Here is a 17,477-nt window from a genome sequence, read left to right as displayed (position 1 = left end):
AATCTAAACAAATGACAGTACAAACTATAAAAGAGGGTGATGTTTCCGTTGAGTGATTCTTTAGTCGTCGTCACACATGATGGGCACAGAAAAGGAAAAAAGGGGCACAATGATCATAAATAATGTGTGCTGTTTATGTCCAGAACAGCGTTATTTCCTTTCCAAATTTGAACACTAAATCAAACTCATTTTTAAGGCTGGACCACCTGCTCCAATTAATGGTAATTTTGTTCTGAAATGCAAACACCACCACCCTTTACTACCATGTGTGTTGTAGCAGTAATCTTCTCCGAAATTGGAACAATGATGCGTGTCCATACAGTGTGGAAGGGGAAATGGACGTGTACCTGGTTTTGTTAAGAGGGTACACAGTGCATCGCTGTCTAGCATGTGAAGGGTGTGGTTCTCTCTCTATATCCCACCCAACTGGCACTTAGCACATATGGGTGGAGAGTGAGGACAAAACTAGTCTAGGATTTCAGTCTGATTCTCTTGGTTTTCTCCAACACTTTATCCAACTTGTTGCTCACCCCAAACCAAAACTACACAGCCACGTTGCCACGCAGTTAATAATAGGCCACACCATGTAGTGCCATGTTTCATCAAACTTTGTTTAACCCTCTTTGTTTTTTTTTATCCTTTTTACCACTCTTCTCTTCATCATAAATTGGAGCCTCCTTTGTAGTAGTAGAAACGGGACTAAGTGAGTGAATAACCAACCTACTACCCCTTTTAGATTTCATTCCTTTGGGAAGAACCTGCAGCAGCCAAGGAAAGGGAGATGAATGCATTGGCATCATCACAATGCAGCAGCGGGTGTGAGTCTGGTTGGACTCTATACCTGGAGCAGTCTTTCCAGCTGAATCACAATGCCTTTTCACATGCAAGTTCGCAGTTTAATGGTGAAGATAACGAGGAATACAAAGACAAGAGAACCAAGAAGGAGGAGGAGGCTGAGGAAGAGGACCTGTCCATGGTCTCTGATGCTTCTTCTGGGCCTCCACACCTGCCAGATGCACAAGATAATGGCAGCTTTTACTCTGCATCTAAGGCACCAAAACTTGGCAAGAGAAGTAAAAAGAGGCAGAAGGTTAAGGAATACCAACACCTTCCTTCTTTTCTTGATGACACTGCTAGCTCTCCTGTCTTTGATTTCTCCATGGTGAGTTTCATCTTGCTTGCAGCTAGTTACATCATGTTTCGTGTACTAAAAATAATCTTGTAGTTGTAGTTGTATGCTGTATAGATGATACTTTCTTGGCTCTTGATAAATTTTCAGAACAATGTCACAGTGACCAACCAACAAACTTCCACAGAGAGCATGCTCGATTACTCACAGGGTTTCTCTGCTACTTATTATGAGGTACTTCGCTGGCTCCATTCATTCTTTCAAGGTTACATTTTATTCCAACTCCTCAGAAAAATACTCGTGTTCTTGTAGGAGAGATCCTCGTTGCAACACCATTTCGGATTTTTAGAACCATCCCTGTCAGAAAATGGAGTTGAAAACAACAAGCAAATGCTTCTTCTGTACACTGGCCAATCTTCATGACTGTATCCCCCAGAAGTATTTTAATTTATCATGTGACCACTCCACTGCATTCTGTTCTGAACAAATATGGTACGGAGGGAATGATATAAAGATCAGTTCTGTTTCTACTAATAGATATCTCTGCAATTCAACTTGGTGCGGTGGAAGATACTGAAGATCCATGAAGGGCACAGAATCATTGATGATGTAGAAGGAAGCTGACCTCAAAAGGGATTCTGTTCCTCTGTTTTCTTTTATCGTATATTTCAATGCAGTGATAAACAACCCGAAAGGAAAATTTGGAAATAAACCTTTCTTTTCCTTTTTCTTTGATGATTTAGTTTTCTTGTCAAAGAATAGTGCACACAAGGTAGATAAGTTAGGCAGGTTCTGTGTAATGAAAGCATGCTCAATTTTTGTTTTTGACGAAGTCCCATGCTCAATTTATATAAGCAAAGAAGCACCAGCAACTTTTGCCAAACAAATATTTAATTCTTCAACAGCATATTGTCCAAAAACAAAATGACCAAACTTTTGTTTTTGTCGTCCGAGTATAACATAACATAACATACCAACGCGAACAACTTTTTCACATCAAAGACTATAGTTGCAGATGCCTGGTAAAGGTTTAAGTGGAGTGGAACTTGTGTCCATGTTCAAAATTCAGAGGGGCAGAGTTACCTTGGAAATGCAAAATTTGTTTATGCAGTGAAATCTCGGGTTTGACAACGTGGTCCTCAATCTTTGTGTGTAGTTTACATCTCACTTACGCACATAATACTCATCTTAAGTGATACTTTTGGAGATGACTGATATGCTCCAATCTCAGAAAAATCTGTGAAAAAACTCATACATGCACTTTTCAAAATGCTAAAGAAGAACCCAAATCAACAAATTAATACAAAGAAGGGTGTAACGATGAGAGGAATCCGGCGTGTATCACGAATGGAATTAATTATGGATTCAGCAAACCCATTGCAAGTTTTCTTTATAAAGTCCAATTTGTTAGTGAAGGAGACAAAGTGTAGTGCTGTCCACTAAATCTCTTAAAACGGCAAACTTTGATGAATGCCGTGAGATCCTAGTTGATTAGGTAGGATGTCTCCAATCTTCATTTGGATCTTTACGTTATGTCTGTGAATATAAGTGGAGAGGAAAAGGGTTTAATCATTTGAAAGAGTGTAGACAGGGCTGTATTTATTGTGGAAGTTCTAGTGTTTTCGGAAAGGATAAAAGATGATAAAGGTGAGTTATGAGGTATGGGTAATGAGGAGAGTGTAGAGGGATGAGGGGAAAATGGTGAAGTTTATGTTGGAATATTTGATATGCATATCTTTAAATCTTTTCCAAGCACAGGAGATCCTGCCTGAGATCTTCCTGACCCAGAGGAACATGCCCCATTTGGTTTAGTATGTCAACTTTATCTCGTTTGGAAGGATCCCTAATTTTAAAATATCATATATCATGTTTTTATATGTACCTTTGCTCCCTTCAACTCTGTCTGCTTGGAAGCTGTCATAGGACTTGATGTCATGCACAATTATGTGTTCCTTCCCAGTCAGTGATTAAAAAATCTAGGGAGGGTGAGAATTTATGATGTCAGGAATAAAAAAATTGGTAAAAAGAGAAGAGAAAGCTAAGCTAAAGACAAATAAAACTGATAAACTTGTAGACAGAGAAATTTAATTTAAAGGTGAAGATAGTCTCTGCGTAGCTGCATTCCATGAAATTGGATAAGAGTCCAAAAGAGTATGGGAAAAAAATTTCTGCCTTTCCAACCACCGCCAAACCAAACCAAATCCCTCCCTCTATACACAGAGAAGAGATATAGATATAGGAGGGGCTTTATAGCTTTCAAACACGTGGTTCATGCTTCATATTCTATTTCCCTCTCCATTGCCAATCTAGTTTGGCTGTTCCCATTTCTCAGGACAAACACTCTGCATGACAAATGATGAATAACAGTGAGTGATTAAAGTGGTAAAAACTAAAATCTACAAAATCATGGCTAATATCTGCACTTCACACTGTTATATTTCCCATCTACTTTCTAATCCACTGTAAACCTTATCCAAGTAAGCACAAGGTTGTGTTGTGGACTCAGAAAATAAGCGACACATGAAACATGTCAAAGTCAGGATCAATCACCTGGTCCAAAGTCTCTGCGAAGAAGTCTGTTGAAAGCAGCACTTTTTGGAACCTCGTAACAAAATTTTACTGTTCAACATTGGACTTCACATGACGGTGCAGCAATGTTCCCCTCTAAGAGTGATCTTGTATTTGTTTACTTAATCAAATAAGAGTTCGAATGTTATTTATGTATGTATTTATTATGCAGATAGAAGAAGCAATCTCCGTGTGGACTCTGGATAAAGGAAATTCAACTCTCGAAGCACATTTCCACCTACAACAAGGCACGAAGAAACTCTGGAGTAGAAAGCAGTGACCAAAGAGGCAAAGACAAAACTTAGGTGGTGTTACCACATGTGCAGAAGTTGATTATGAACTGTGAAAAACATGAGTAGCTACTGTCATGAAACAGTACCTAGGTCTTGTTTGGGAAGTAACTATTGTGGAACATTGTCAAGCTGACTTAGGCCCACTTAGGAAAATAAAACAAACAAGTTGATCTAATATTACCTCACCAAGCTCAATTATCCATTTTTTCTAGTTCAGTGTCCCTTATGGCTTCAAAACCTTCCAAAGCTCATGGAGACACACTGCACTGGATCATGACATCGCTGTAATTACTTCACTGTTCGCCTGCTGCTACAAACAAAACCATAATTTCACTTCAACTCATTCACGTCAATACAAGTAAGACAAAACTTATGATAAATGTTGCTTCTACTATCGTAAAATTTAAACACTTGTATTTTATTTTAATAAGTTATAAGAAAAAATTGGACACCAGAAACGTAATTAAAAGAGAAAAAAAAAAACTTGTAAGTCTTAATTAGGTATTTAAAAACGTGAAGTACCAAAAACTGGTAATTTTTTTTGTCATTCTTATGTTAATTTTTATCACATTTATTAGTTCCTCCCTTCCATTTTTTCTTCTTCTTTTTATCTCTCTGTTTTTCAACCATGCACCTAAAAAAAAAGGAGAATATGCAAATCTTTTTCTTTCACACTAGAAAATTTCTGGTCGCGTTTAAACTAGAAGTAATGTTTTGCGGCACTGCCAAACTATGCAGTTGTGTAGTTGACGAGTGATTTGAGGATGGAAGCTGCCAAAACATTTCTTGCTCCTTGAATTAGTCATACATCTGAATCCAATTTAACGAAATTGTTTTATATAATTGTTAGTGTGACATGTTCCTGTAGAAAACAAATCACAAGGAAAGGCCAGCTAGTAGAACCTGCATGTCTGACCCCTAGTATCATTGAAAGAGAAATGTTGTTTTCACAAATAAAAGAAATAAAATAGATTTAGGGACATATATTAAAATGGAAGGGAAATAATGTAAATTATAATTAATGTAAGAAAAAGAATCTGGATACTTCAGAAATTTTGGTGCTAATAGCAAAACTGTTACTGTAAAGACAACAAGTGTACGTAAAGCTACCCACGGAATAATGTACAAGATGACTAACACCGTTGAAACTGAAGTATCAAACGAGTACAAGAAGCAGCCAGATACTGCAATGGTCTGCTATTAAAATTTATAGCATATGAATGAAGAGTGATTTTCAAATTACATTACATTTCTTCATGAAACACTATTAGATGCCTAGTTAGTTACTCCAGTAAGCGTTTCTGCTTACACCAGGCAATGGCAACTACATACAAGAATATGGTCCCTGCAGTGCTACCACCAACAGTCCAGAGGAACTCTGTCATCCCGGCTTTATCTGGATCAAATAGCTCAATGTGAATATTCATGCCGAAAATTCCGGCCACAACAACAAAGGCACTCACTACCAGAGTTGCTGTGGTCAACATGACTCCCATTTGGAGGAGATGGTTCTGTTTGTCATCCAGCATGATGTTGATGTAATCCTCCGTGTCATCAACATATTCCCTCAGCTTCATCAGGCAGGACAAAGAACCAATAAGAGTCCGTAACAGAGAAATCAATTTTCACTTAATTTTACAGGTAACTGGTAAACTATAATATCATGTGAAATTGTTACAGAAGATAACCATATTGGATTAGAAATGTTCAAAGATCATAACCTAAACCCTAAAGTTGCCAACCACGTGATTTGACAAACTCCCATACATATAATTCATCTGTCTTAGATAACATATTGACCAAGTCCCCAACATTTAAAACAATAGGAGAGTTTGCTACCAAGGTTTGAAATAACATGCATCTTTAATCACGTATGTAACAGCATTTTAGACCCTAAAAGATAAGGGGCCCATCATCAAGGTGATCGCCGAAAGCTGGAACTTTTCAAATACAGCCTTGAAAGACTAGTTTGTCAGTCAAATTGGTCCCCAACCCTATTAAACTTTAGTTCCCAAAGTGTTCACTGTCAAGGTTGGATCGGAAGTCGGAAGCAAATGTTGATTTTGGGTGATGTGTTTGTTGCCAGTTTCGAGTATCAGTAGATAATGACGGATAAAGCGTCACCACCACTGATCACCAGTGATGGCTATCAGGGGAGCAGTGTATTGGGGAGTTTGTCCATTGGTGCTTTGGTAGCAAATGCCAACTGGCATTCATAATCTTTTCCCCCCTTTTTTTTTTCTGTTTCGGGAATGATAGCAGAGAAGCATGGCAGTAAATAATGGGTTTAGTTTGCCTGCAAAAAAGGGTTATTGTGACTGGTTTTGGGGGAGGTTTGACAAGGTTCTAAGCACAATAGTGTCTCTTTGGGTCTAATGGTTTAATTTAACTGCAAGTTGAAGTTACTTATATAAAAAGCACATGGATAAGGAGGTGAGAGGTTGAGAGTTTCTCGATAGGTTTTTTAGTGTGATGAGTTTCCTGTGGGTTTGATCTGTGCTAAGTTTACTTCTGGATCCTGATTTTAGTGCGTGATGTTAGAGGCTATTATAAACAGTACGTTTCAGGTTGTTTGATGTCATTGATGGCGAAGGGGTACAAAAGTTGGTCAATAAAAGATGCAAATCTGTTACCTGTTCCACAACTAACAAAAGTCTCTTCTCCGTCCACTAATAGGGCCAAGCTTCAATCAACCAAACCTTTTATCTCAACCATTGTGCCTTTCCTCTCTGCTCTGGTTTCATTTTAATCTCTAGTCCGTATTAGGGATTACTAATTTGAAATGCACAAAAAAGGTTGTCAAGAAAGATTCGTCCATGACAATTAACATATATGTGAGATTTCTGTAAATGTTAACTCAAGCCTCTCAATCAATCCATGTACTAAATTTTCCGCTATGAATTTAACATTTTTCATCATTAAGGGAGACCAACTTAACCGACTTCCTGTTTTTGAAGGACAAAAATGATGAATGGCACCCCATTACATGTTTTCCTATGAAACAAAGTTAGATAAACTCCTGCCAATCCATGGCCTCGAATACAAAACCGATAGAGCAGAAGGAATACAAGATTAAGGGGGCGTGCATACCGTTGAGAGCTTGTTCAAGGTGCCATCGATCTGCACAAAGTAAGCCTCCAAAAGCATTTCAAGCTCCTCGACATCAAGCTGCTTGGTGACGGCACTGTAGGTGCTACCACGGGTTCCATGGCTGTCCCTACCAAGAACATTGTAGGCATTGTGTTGATCCTCGAAGCCCGCAGGGGGTTCCCCACCCTCAAAGGATATTTCTGCAGTGGTCCTAAAAATAGGCAGAAAATTTACACTCAGAGGGGTGAAAGAGAGTTAAAAAAGAGTAAAAGCAAAAAAAGGTGGATGCCTGTCATCTATATCCTGCTCGTCGTGGCCATTTATGGAGGACGCGGAAGAGCTCTCTTCCATCTGCTGCTCGGCTAACTTTTCCGTCAGATACATCTCAGCCATATCATCGTCGTCATCCAGCAAGTGCTCCAATTCATCCCTCACCTGAACACATGATCAAACAATCAAACAATCAAATAATGAAACCCCAGGAAACCCATGCCATGCATCAATCACACCAACCAACCTTCTGAACTCGCCCAGTGATGGCGACTAATCGGCTCTTAATTTGCCGAACGCGTTCCAAATTGAGGGTACTGATCTTAGATGTGAGCTTATCCAAAGCGGGATGAGCCTCCTGCTCCAGCGTCTTTGCCTGTGAGTGATCAGAGGGACACAGAGAGAGAGAGGTTTAGGGTAAAAACAGTGAAATTGTCGGCAAGAATTGAAAAGAAGAGAAGAGCGAAGCAGGAACCTCGTTCTCCAATACGCTACAGGCGGCTTCAAGGCAGGCCTCGAGGGCTACGAATTCGAAAGGGAGAATCTTGATGGCATCCGGGTCGTGGTCGCGGTCGGGGTCGGAGTCGGTGTGGTGGTCGAGGTGTTTGGAAGAGGAGGAGGCCTGGTGGTGGCGGAGGATCCTGGCCTGGAGCTCCTGGACAAAGGGGGTGACGGAGGGGTCACGTGAGTTGAGGAGGAGGACCTCTTGGGCGGTGATGATGGCCTTGATGTGCTCCAAGTTGATGACGATGGCCCTCTCACGGCCGAGAAGGGTGGAAGGGTATGAGAGGAGAGGGTCCAATATGCGGAGGTCACGGGCGGGGAGGCCGGTGCGTCGCATGATGGCGTGTTTTCCGGCCTCCACCACCTCCGTCTCCCCTTTCCCGTCGAGCAGCAGCCATTGCCTCACTCCGGTTCCCTTCTTCCGAATCCCGGTCGCCGTCTGTCTCTCTTCTCCGCCCCTCATCTCATCATACTTCTCTCTCTCTTCTCCATATTCAACATCTTTACTCCCACAATTTCTTACACTTTAACCAAACCCCTCTGTTACTTTTTCCATTCACTGTTTTACTATCAATTCTTTCTGTTCAACAAAGTAACTTTTATTTGGAAACTTTACCCTATCAAAATATTAGCTTTTTATTTCAACTCTTGTTTCATAATTTTTTTTTCTATTATATTCTAATTTAATTTATAAAGCTGTTAGCCTTTTTTATCGCCGGTATTTCTTATATTATTGTTTCAAACCTTTCTTTAATTATTTTTTCCAACTTTTATTTATCATTTTCCTCTAAGATAAATTTCTTTCTTTTTCCTTTGAATTTTTTATTTATTTTAATATTTCAAGTTTGTTTGTTAAGATTATTATGTAAATTTTACCTTTTCAAGTATTAAGAAGGAAAATAAGCCTTAACAACATTTCAAATAAATAACAAGCTAGTTACAAGTATAATTATTCAATTTTATTTACTTTTAGTTCAATTATTTGTATTTGTTTTGACATTTTGATCATCACATATTGATATTTAAAAAAATGCATGATACTTAGTTTTGATGCAACTTAAATATATTTGAACCTTTGTAAAATAAACTTATAAACTTAATTAGAATATATTTTAAAAGAGCGAATGTAATAATATAGTTATAGTTATATAATTACAAATGTTTAATTTATTAAAAATATATTGAATGCAATGTTTGATTCAATTTTAAAATATTTACTCAATGAAATAATAATGTTTAATACAAAACGCAGTCCAGAATCATGTACGAATAGGTCACAGATTCATAATAGTGCAGACAGTATAATGCATTTTCCAGATTTATTTTTCTTCCAAAATTTAGTTAAAATTACCTGATAGCATGCTAAATAACAATGATTTATAGTTTTTAAATCATTCAATAATTTTAAAAGTGTATGTATATCACAATAAAACATTAACATCTTGAAAAAAAGTACCATTAAATATTAAATTTAATGGTAATTGCATTTTATTTGACACATTAAATATTTAATTTTCTAGGACTTATTTTTGTTTATCCTGTCTCAGGTCCTCTACTATTTGTGGAAACTAATCTTATTCAATATATTGAAATTAATCTTACTGTTTCTGTTAAGTACATGAAACAAACCTTTTCTGTTCTAAACCCACCCCAAGCTGATTCTGATAAATTGATTTTAGAGTAAGAATTTGTTACCAATCGGCATTCAAATTAAAGAAAACTTTTAAACAGCAACAAACATAATTATCCTACAAAACACATTTAGCAATAGTTACCTAATTGCTTTGAAATTAAAGTACAAATCATTACCCTGTGTGCACTTTTCTTTTCACTGTTCATGACCCTAACGCTAACACTAGTTCATAAAATTCAGCGTAAATCTCTATTTTAAAAGTTTCATATACTACCAACCATGTGGACAAGGGATCTAGTTATGATCATGGCTAATACAATTTTAGCTCGTTCTTACAATCTTCTACTCTTTCCTTCACTTCAAACGTAATTTATCACACCAGATTTTATCTGAAGCAAAGATATTTAACAGAGAATATTTCGGAACGTAAAGATAATCGATCAAATCAATTCCCCCTCCACAATCCAACTTCAAAAATTTGATCGCCAAAAATGCATTAACCCAAATGAATAGGACTCAACATACTTCTACCCAAGGGGATAAATTACAAAATAACTTAGCAAAGGAAAAAAATTGGGCCAAAATCAAGCATCGGCAATGGTCACCTCGACCTCTACACCAGGTTCAATCGTGATTGAGGTAATCTGCTTGACCACATCTGGGGAACTGTAGAGGTCAATGACTCTCTTGTGCACACGCAGTTCAAATCTGTCCCATGTGTTGGTGCCTGAAACAAAAAGCAGGTCATAAACAAAGAGCTTATTACAATTAATTCCAAATGGAAACATATTCTCAATACGTTTAAAGACATTACTAAAATCCTCAACAACTGTCAAACCTCGTGAGGTCAGGTGTGCTTATTAAGCTAACATTTTCAATGGTTTCTCGTAATTCATAGGTTGCTAATCAACCTTCCCAACATGAACACCACTTTCTTTTCACCAAAAGTCAAAACCTTTGGATTGATTTTTCATTCAACTTAAAGCCTTCATAAAAACAAAAATTAAAAGGAATGGAAGTGATTTTAAAACTGGCGAGTCTTCGTCTTCACACGGGTAACGACCATCCCCATCTGCAACTGCCAAAGAAACCAAGGTGTACCGAAAATTTGATCTCAAGTGTCATCCACATGTCAATAAAGAGGCATTTCCTAAGTTTAAAGCTTACTAATATTATTTCTCTCAGAAATATATAGACTTTTCTTCTCTGCGACGATTTTGAAAAAGTTATGGTTAATCAGACAACAATTTGAGATATTTGGCAACTGTCAGTGGGTTTAATCTATGAGAGTGAAGTTATCAAGTAAAATGATAGCATAAAAGAAGAGAATACACACACAATTGGCGAGAAAATAAAAAAGATACAGCAATATTGGTGATTAGGGTATCGCATAAAAGCAAATAAAGATGAAGTTTAAAGCGAGAATGTGAGGAAAATACCTTCACCGCACGGGGATTTTCTGGTGGTGATGTTAAGAACTTTGGTTGGCATCCTAACAGGTCCCTTGACCCTTAGGCGCTTGTCCCTGGCACCACGAACCAGGTCGGCACAAACTATGGCGATTAAGAAAAGAAAAAGAATTAGAATGTGTGATAAAAAAAAATGGAGAAAAGGAATTGAAGAGTAGAAAATGGTGTACCCTTTTCGAGATTCTTGACGTTCTTAGAGGAGAGGGTGATCCTGATCTTATGGATCTGTTCCTCAGTGTCCTCCAAACCGGGTTTAGTGGGCTTTACTGAAGCGTAAGCCATTGTGTTCGTATGATTCCTCTGCGCACAAAACAGAGAATTCAAAGTGAATGCAGAAGAAGAGAAGAAAATGCATTGGAAAGAAATCACGACGCATACCTTTCAGAATGTTTCAGAATCTCAACCGCCTCTTCAGAATTCAATTTCAGGTTTTTTAGGGTTTTTCATGCCCTCATCAATTGGGCCGGATCACTCACTGGCCCACTTCTAAATCAGCAGAAGATTGCTGCACATCTTTTACAATCTGTCTGTTAATAAAACCACTATATTTTTTCTAACCATTTTAAATCTTGACATATGTTTGCATAATAAAATTAAATATGAGAATTAAGATTATTAAATCGATTGTATATTTCGATTAATTCATTCATTTTAAACCAAACTTTGATTATGTATGTAATTAAAATAAAATGTTTCATACAAACTAGCAATCTGTTTATTTGTATTCTTAAATGAGTTACATTCTACTTTGCCGTTTTATGGGCATGGTCCAAAATCAAAACAAATTTATTTCATGTGAGTACGAGTGGTATTGCTTGACAAAACAATTTTGAAGATGATGATTAAACAATTTTAGCTTGTGATGAATAAATATCGAGTTAAATATCTTTTTAGTTCTTATTTTTCAAGAAAAATTGAAATTAGTTTTTCTTGGAAACTTTGACCTAATTTAGTCCTCAAACTTTAGAAATACTTGGATTTAGTTCTTTTAACCTTTTTTTAAAAGTTTATTTAACGTTTACAACGTGTTTCATAAGAGTATTTGAGTTGTTTATCCTACTTGACACATTTTCACTTCAATATTAATTAATAAACTGTCTTGAAATATATTTGAAACGTTAAATAAACTTAACGGTTTAAAGGATTAAATACAAACATTCGTAAAGTAAAATAACTAAATTAGATCAAAATTTTGAAGAAAAACTAATTTTAATTTTCATTATAAGTTAAGAAACCAAAAATATATTTAATTCATAAATATTCTGTGTGTAATGTAGATCGGGGAAATTCAAAAGCAATTTTAGTATTTTATTTTTTATTTCGTATTTTGACAATCGGAAATGTTTTTTTTGGATTGTGTGACAACACATTCCGACTCTTGACTATAAATTTAGTCCCAAAAAGAAAGAAGTTGTGGCCTGGGCAGGAGCTCCATACATCCTCATGTCGTGCACCGTTTGAACACTGTTTTACAAACTAATACTTTTTTCTTTTATATTTTTACTTTCTAGTGTAAGTCGCGTGAATTCTAAAAACAATTCGATAGGATTCATTGAATAAATTATATTATAATTTCATGTGTTTGTTAGCAACAGTTTTCATTATTATTCAAATCGATTATTCTCTCAGAAAACACTCTAGTCTCTAGATAGAGAATAAAAAATAAAAAATAAATAATTGATGAATGCATAAAATTAAATAAGTACATAACAAATAATAGAGAAAATTTGGTGGACGTTAACAATTTGAAGCATGGCATTTAATGAGAGTGAATGAAATAGAAGAAATGAAGATAACGTTCACAAACTCATCAAAGTCTCCCCTTGATTGTCCAAAGTCTACACAGCCATCAATATAGACTATAAAAACTATAAAATTATTTATTTGCAGGAATCATAAAAAATATTACTAAAAAGAAGTCGGTGGTGGTGGCCGGTGTTGGGACCAACCAACCAACCATGAAAAGAAAGAAAGAAAGGAAAATCTGTAACCTAAGGTATGTGTTACAATGAATGATAACGAAACGACAGAGTTTAGATCGTAATTACAGAGGTTAATTGGAATGGAAGCAGAAGGAGAAAGAAGATTAACGAGCATGAGTGTCAGCAGCTTTCAATGTCTTCTCTATAAGCTTGCGAGCTTTTCTGCTCCGAATCTCAACTTTCACACTCGCACTCTTATCCATCTTTATGTAAGGTTTTTTCCCCTTCTTCAGATTCAGAAACCTCACCTTCGACTTTATCGACTCCACCAGATTTCCCAGTTCATTCTTCATCCCTTTCTCTCTCTCTCTCTCTCTCTCTTCTTTCTCTCTTTCACTGCAACATCCACATTCCATAACCAACCCTAGTTATATATATACACACACCCTTTCACCCTCTGCCTCCTAAAAGTCAGAGTTAGTAATAATATTTTATTAAAAAACTCTCAATATTTGGAATGGTAAAGTCAATGAACATGATCCTGAGGTGCCATAGAACAGAATAGAGAATTGAGCTTTAAATGAGGGAAAAATGGACCGGCGTTTGGGAGGGATGTGCACGTGTTAGTGTCGCACTTAAACTAAAACACATGCAATATGTGGCACACTTTTCAGCGTAAGTTATTTGCAAATAAATTCATGTCTCTCCCAACTACCTCTTTGTCTATTTTTAATTCTTCATATCCACACACATCAAACAAATATGCACTCCTATTTCAAATGTTACTTCCTCCCATTCACAAATATTTTCCTTTCCTAAAAAAAACTATATTTTTAATGAAATACTGGTTAGTCTTTTAATTGGTCTTAACAAATCAATTATTCTTCAAACAATAATATTTTAACAATTTTTTCTTACAATTTATGTCAAAATTTAATTGTTAATTTCTTTTTACTGTTATACTTAATAAAAATTAGCTCTCTTAATAAAATCATTTCAAGATGACGCATTTAATCCTATTTTTAATTTGTGTAATCAAATCTTGCCATATAGTCACGAAAGTAAAAGTACTGATGTGGTCACTGTAAATAGAACTTTAACTCACTTTCAAATTGTTATTTTTCAACGCTAAATTTGTATTCGTATTCAATTAATTTATATTAAATTCAACACAATTTAAAAAACTATTTATAATCTTTGAATGAATTCGAATTTAATTAAAACTGAATTTTTTTTGAATCATCCTACTCAAATCTGAACACAACGTAATAACTTTGTAATAACTTTGAAATTGACGAACGATATAATATTAAGGTTAAAATACTCCGTTGGTCCTCGTTTTTGTTGCAGAATCTCAATTTGATCCTCGTATTTTTATTAGTCTCAATAAGGTCTTCATTTTTGTAAATTAGTATCAATTAGGTCCTTTCCGTTAGTAGATAACTAACACCGTTAAGTAGGTGCCATGTGTCAGCTCCTCGTTTTTTTGAATTTTTTGAATTTTTTTTTTTGAATTTTTTTATTTTTTTTTTAAAATATTTATGTCACGTGTCACTTTTGTAGTGTGCCACGTGTCAATCTAATATGGTGACACGTGTCAAATTAATGTATGAATCTCAATTTGGTCCTCATATTTGTTAAATTGATTTGATTTAAGTCCCAATTTTTTTTAAAAAATTTCAATTTTAGGCACTCCAAATTTAGACCAAATTTTACTTTTATATAATATGATGATTATTTTTATTAAATATTTTAATAATATTAATTATATTTAATATTAAAATTTTAAATATATTTATTAATAATATAACTACTTTAGTTTTTAATTTCATACTATTTATTTATTTATTTGATTATTTTATAACTATATTTTTTGAATAAGATGTCTTTTACATTTTATGATTTGATCGAAAATTTTCAAACTTGTCTTATTTAATTATTTTATATTATTTAATTAATGTTTTTATATATTCATTATTTTTTGGATTGACAAATAAAAATAATTTTAAATTTTGAAAAAATAATAAGATTATTAATAAAAAAAAGGATTTGAACGATATTGTGGTTAGAAGTTCAACCTTAAAAATTCTAATCAATAAATAATATTGAAGAAAATAATTTTATTTTTCTTTTTGTTAATGACGATAAAATTCATTTAGTCATTATAAAATTAATTTTAATTTTTTTAATCTAAAATATAATAAAATATATAGATATTTTTCAAAACTAATATATATATATATATATATATATATATATATATATATATTAATTTAAATATATAGAAATGTACTAAACTTTACAAATTCATTATGTGATTTTTTTATGGCATTGAAGTCTGATGATACAATAAACTTTCACTTAAACCCACATTTATTAAAGTCTGCATCTTGTCTAAATCTGCGGATCAATAATTTTGTGATTTTATTTAAAAAAAAATCACATAAAATTATCTAACTTTATATTTTATATTTTGTTACATTATATATATATATATATATATATATATATTATATAGATAAATAAAGAAAGTATATAAATAAAATAAAATAATAAGTTTAACATATCTCTTATATAAATCATATATCTTATATCTCTCGTACCTTTATTATTTCTATAAATTTATAAATTTTTAACACTCGTAATATTTTTTACTGTATTTATATAACTCCTAATATTTTATATAATAATATTACTCTTAAAATTTCATAAATTCACATCAAATTTTTAAAATGAAATGTAAATTTAAACGAATGTTTATTATACTAACGGCGTCTGCAGAGGTAATTCTTTTCTATCACCCATTATGCACATCAACATTTAAATTAATATATTTTTCGCCAACGATATAATTATGTTAGGAGTAAGATAGTGAAAATGATACGGAAATATATATAAATACACATACATACGCGTGTGTGTATATATATATATATATATATATATATATATATATATATATATATATATATATATATAAAAGATGATGATTACATTATATTATTCTAGAAAAAGGTTGAAATGAATAAATGAATATGTATGAGTTTAGTTAAGTACCTAAAATCAAAATTCCAGTAACCCAAGTACCAGTTCTTTTTCGAAGTGCAGGATGACCACGGCTATCAATAGCTCCATCTGACGTGCAAACGTCGTCGTCTCTGCTCATCTTTCCCTTCATTTTCTCCTAAATAGTATCATCAAATAATATTAGATCTTACTTTGACCGGAATCATAATCATAGCTACGACATACTTTTGTCTTCTTTTAACTCTCATCTATAACTTGTACTATTTACTAAATAAATTACTTCAAGGTGGTTATTTAAAAACTTATTTAATTAAAAAACCAGGTTAGACAATAAAATTTGTCTTCAATATGGTAGCTAACTACTTACGTATACAATTCATATATAGTTTGTGTTATGATATTTCAAAAACTATATATTTTTTAGTTATTATTTTAAATTGACCCATTAACCTACATAAAAATTAGCCCTTTTCATTACATTTTTTGTGCATAAGCGAATAATATGTTTATAAAATAATTCGATTAATAAATTTAACTTTAAGATAAATTAATTTTTAGGAATTTCACATTTTCAAACGGAAAAAATATTCAGTTACTATATGTTGGTATTAAATTAGGCGTTTAGCTAACTTCCTTCATTTGGCAAGTTTTTAATTTTAATTTAAAAAAGATGAATTATGAAAAGCATTAATGGTAGAGTAGGTATTGTTGTTTAAGGGAATTAATCTTTTATCACGGAAGGACTGAAAAAATTGGAGTTGTTTGGCATTTATTAATGACAATTCACTGTTAAGGAAAAGAGAAGAAAATTGAAAAGGCAGGGAAAGATAGAACAAATCGTGCATGCATGATTAATATCTGTATAATTGTGTTACAAACGCAAAAGAACAATATTTGAGCAAATCAAATGCATGCACTCGAGGTCTTTGATGATCCATTTGATGTTTCACATGTTGTTGTTACACGTGCTGCTACATGTTTCACAATATTCATGCATGCATTAGGTGAAATGAGGATCATTTCAACTACTTGGATAAAAATAAAGCTGACAAAAGGAACGAGAATCACGAAATGATAAAGTTTTGAAAAAAGTGAACATAAACTGGAACTTACCTTTTTATTAAAATAGAAAGAAGCCATTGTTGTGGTTAGAGTTGGACGTTAGGGATATGGAAGAGATATATAGATGAGAAGTTGAAGAATATTGAAGATGTATATATAGCAATTTAAGCTTAGGATGTGTATACGACAAACAAATAAAGAGAAGTTAGGGATGGAAAATGCAAAAAGCTTGGTACAATGTTTTTCCTTTTAGAAGAAGGTGATATACCTTAGGCATGGTGTCAGTCGTAATTACTGCATAGTTGAAATAATTGTGCCCAACTTGATTCTCTTAAATTATATATAGGGAAAATATAAAAATGGAACCGTAGTTTCTAAGTTTTTATATACTAAAAAAAATGATTTTAAACGATTTTTAGTTTCAGAATTATAGTCCTTGTTATTAATTGGAATGTGGTAGCCACTTAGCTTGTAATGAACTATGAACCTAACTTAATTAGATAGCTGATA

General features: G+C 33.9%; 4 protein-coding genes across 4 annotated transcripts; 1 reads left to right on the top strand and 3 right to left on the bottom strand.

Annotated features, from left to right (window-relative positions):
• Positions 1–417: 417 nt before the first annotated feature.
• LOC114173135 (protein SOB FIVE-LIKE 5) lies at positions 418–1,961 on the top strand. Its single transcript, XM_028057373.2, has 3 exons — positions 418–1,162; positions 1,280–1,363; positions 1,442–1,961. The coding sequence occupies exons 1-3, from the start codon at positions 782–784 to the stop codon at positions 1,550–1,552; spliced, it is 576 nt and encodes a 191-aa protein (XP_027913174.1). The 5' UTR covers positions 418–781; the 3' UTR covers positions 1,553–1,961.
• A 3,053-nt stretch (positions 1,962–5,014) lies between these two features.
• On the bottom strand, positions 5,015–8,362 carry MGT4 (magnesium transporter 4). The gene is made up of 5 exons (XM_028058508.2): positions 7,826–8,362; positions 7,598–7,726; positions 7,370–7,515; positions 7,081–7,291; positions 5,015–5,561 (listed from the first exon to the last, which is right to left on the bottom strand). Exons 1-5 carry the CDS (start codon positions 8,315–8,317, stop codon positions 5,274–5,276), a joined length of 1,266 nt encoding a protein of 421 aa, XP_027914309.1. The 5' UTR covers positions 8,318–8,362; the 3' UTR covers positions 5,015–5,273.
• Positions 8,363–9,870: 1,508 nt separating this feature from the next.
• On the bottom strand, positions 9,871–11,472 carry LOC114172976 (small ribosomal subunit protein uS10y-like). The gene is made up of 4 exons (XM_028057151.2): positions 11,335–11,472; positions 11,127–11,256; positions 10,927–11,040; positions 9,871–10,214 (listed from the first exon to the last, which is right to left on the bottom strand). Exons 2-4 carry the CDS (start codon positions 11,236–11,238, stop codon positions 10,072–10,074), a joined length of 369 nt encoding a protein of 122 aa, XP_027912952.2. The 5' UTR covers positions 11,239–11,256; positions 11,335–11,472; the 3' UTR covers positions 9,871–10,071.
• A 1,277-nt stretch (positions 11,473–12,749) lies between these two features.
• LOC114174121 (uncharacterized) lies at positions 12,750–13,274 on the bottom strand. The gene has a single exon (XM_028058882.2). The coding sequence runs from the start codon at positions 13,229–13,231 to the stop codon at positions 13,043–13,045; it is 189 nt and encodes a 62-aa protein (XP_027914683.1). The 5' UTR covers positions 13,232–13,274; the 3' UTR covers positions 12,750–13,042.
• Positions 13,275–17,477: the final 4,203 nt, after the last annotated feature.

The sequence above is a fragment of the Vigna unguiculata genome, chromosome 2, assembly GCF_037176805.1.
Source record: "Vigna unguiculata cultivar grain cowpea cultivar isolate G323 ecotype 2 chromosome 2, ASM3717680v1, whole genome shotgun sequence".
Lineage (NCBI taxonomy): Eukaryota > Viridiplantae > Streptophyta > Magnoliopsida > Fabales > Fabaceae > Vigna > Vigna unguiculata.
The sequence above is the reverse complement of the archived record's forward strand: the minus strand, read 5'-3'. Positions and strand labels throughout refer to the sequence as shown.

What these genes read in the sequence shown, in the direction of transcription:
- LOC114173135 (XM_028057373.2), top strand. Translation starts at nt 782, where the DNA reads ATGAATGCATTGGCATCATCACAATGCAGCAGCGGGTGTGAGTCTGGT. An exon ending in CTGTCTTTGATTTCTCCATG is followed by an intron (nt 1,163 to 1,279) that starts GTGAGTTTCATC and finishes ATAAATTTTCAG; the next exon opens with AACAATGTCACAGTGACCAA. An exon ending in TCTCTGCTACTTATTATGAG is followed by an intron (nt 1,364 to 1,441) that starts GTACTTCGCTGG and finishes GTGTTCTTGTAG; the next exon opens with GAGAGATCCTCGTTGCAACA.
- MGT4 (XM_028058508.2), bottom strand. Translation starts at nt 8,317, where the DNA reads ATGAGGGGCGGAGAAGAGAGACAGACGGCGACCGGGATTCGGAAGAAG. An exon ending in GTAGCGTATTGGAGAACGAG is followed by an intron (nt 7,727 to 7,825) that starts GTTCCTGCTTCG and finishes GATCACTCACAG; the next exon opens with GCAAAGACGCTGGAGCAGGA. An exon ending in CCTTGAACAAGCTCTCAACG is followed by an intron (nt 5,562 to 7,080) that starts GTATGCACGCCC and finishes TGCCTGATGAAG; the next exon opens with CTGAGGGAATATGTTGATGA.
- LOC114172976 (XM_028057151.2), bottom strand. Translation starts at nt 11,238, where the DNA reads ATGGCTTACGCTTCAGTAAAGCCCACTAAACCCGGTTTGGAGGACACT. An exon ending in CGTCAAGAATCTCGAAAAGG is followed by an intron (nt 11,041 to 11,126) that starts GTACACCATTTT and finishes TAATCGCCATAG; the next exon opens with TTTGTGCCGACCTGGTTCGT. An exon ending in AAAATCCCCGTGCGGTGAAG is followed by an intron (nt 10,215 to 10,926) that starts GTATTTTCCTCA and finishes TTTTTGTTTCAG; the next exon opens with GCACCAACACATGGGACAGA.
- LOC114174121 (XM_028058882.2), bottom strand. Translation starts at nt 13,231, where the DNA reads ATGAAGAATGAACTGGGAAATCTGGTGGAGTCGATAAAGTCGAAGGTG.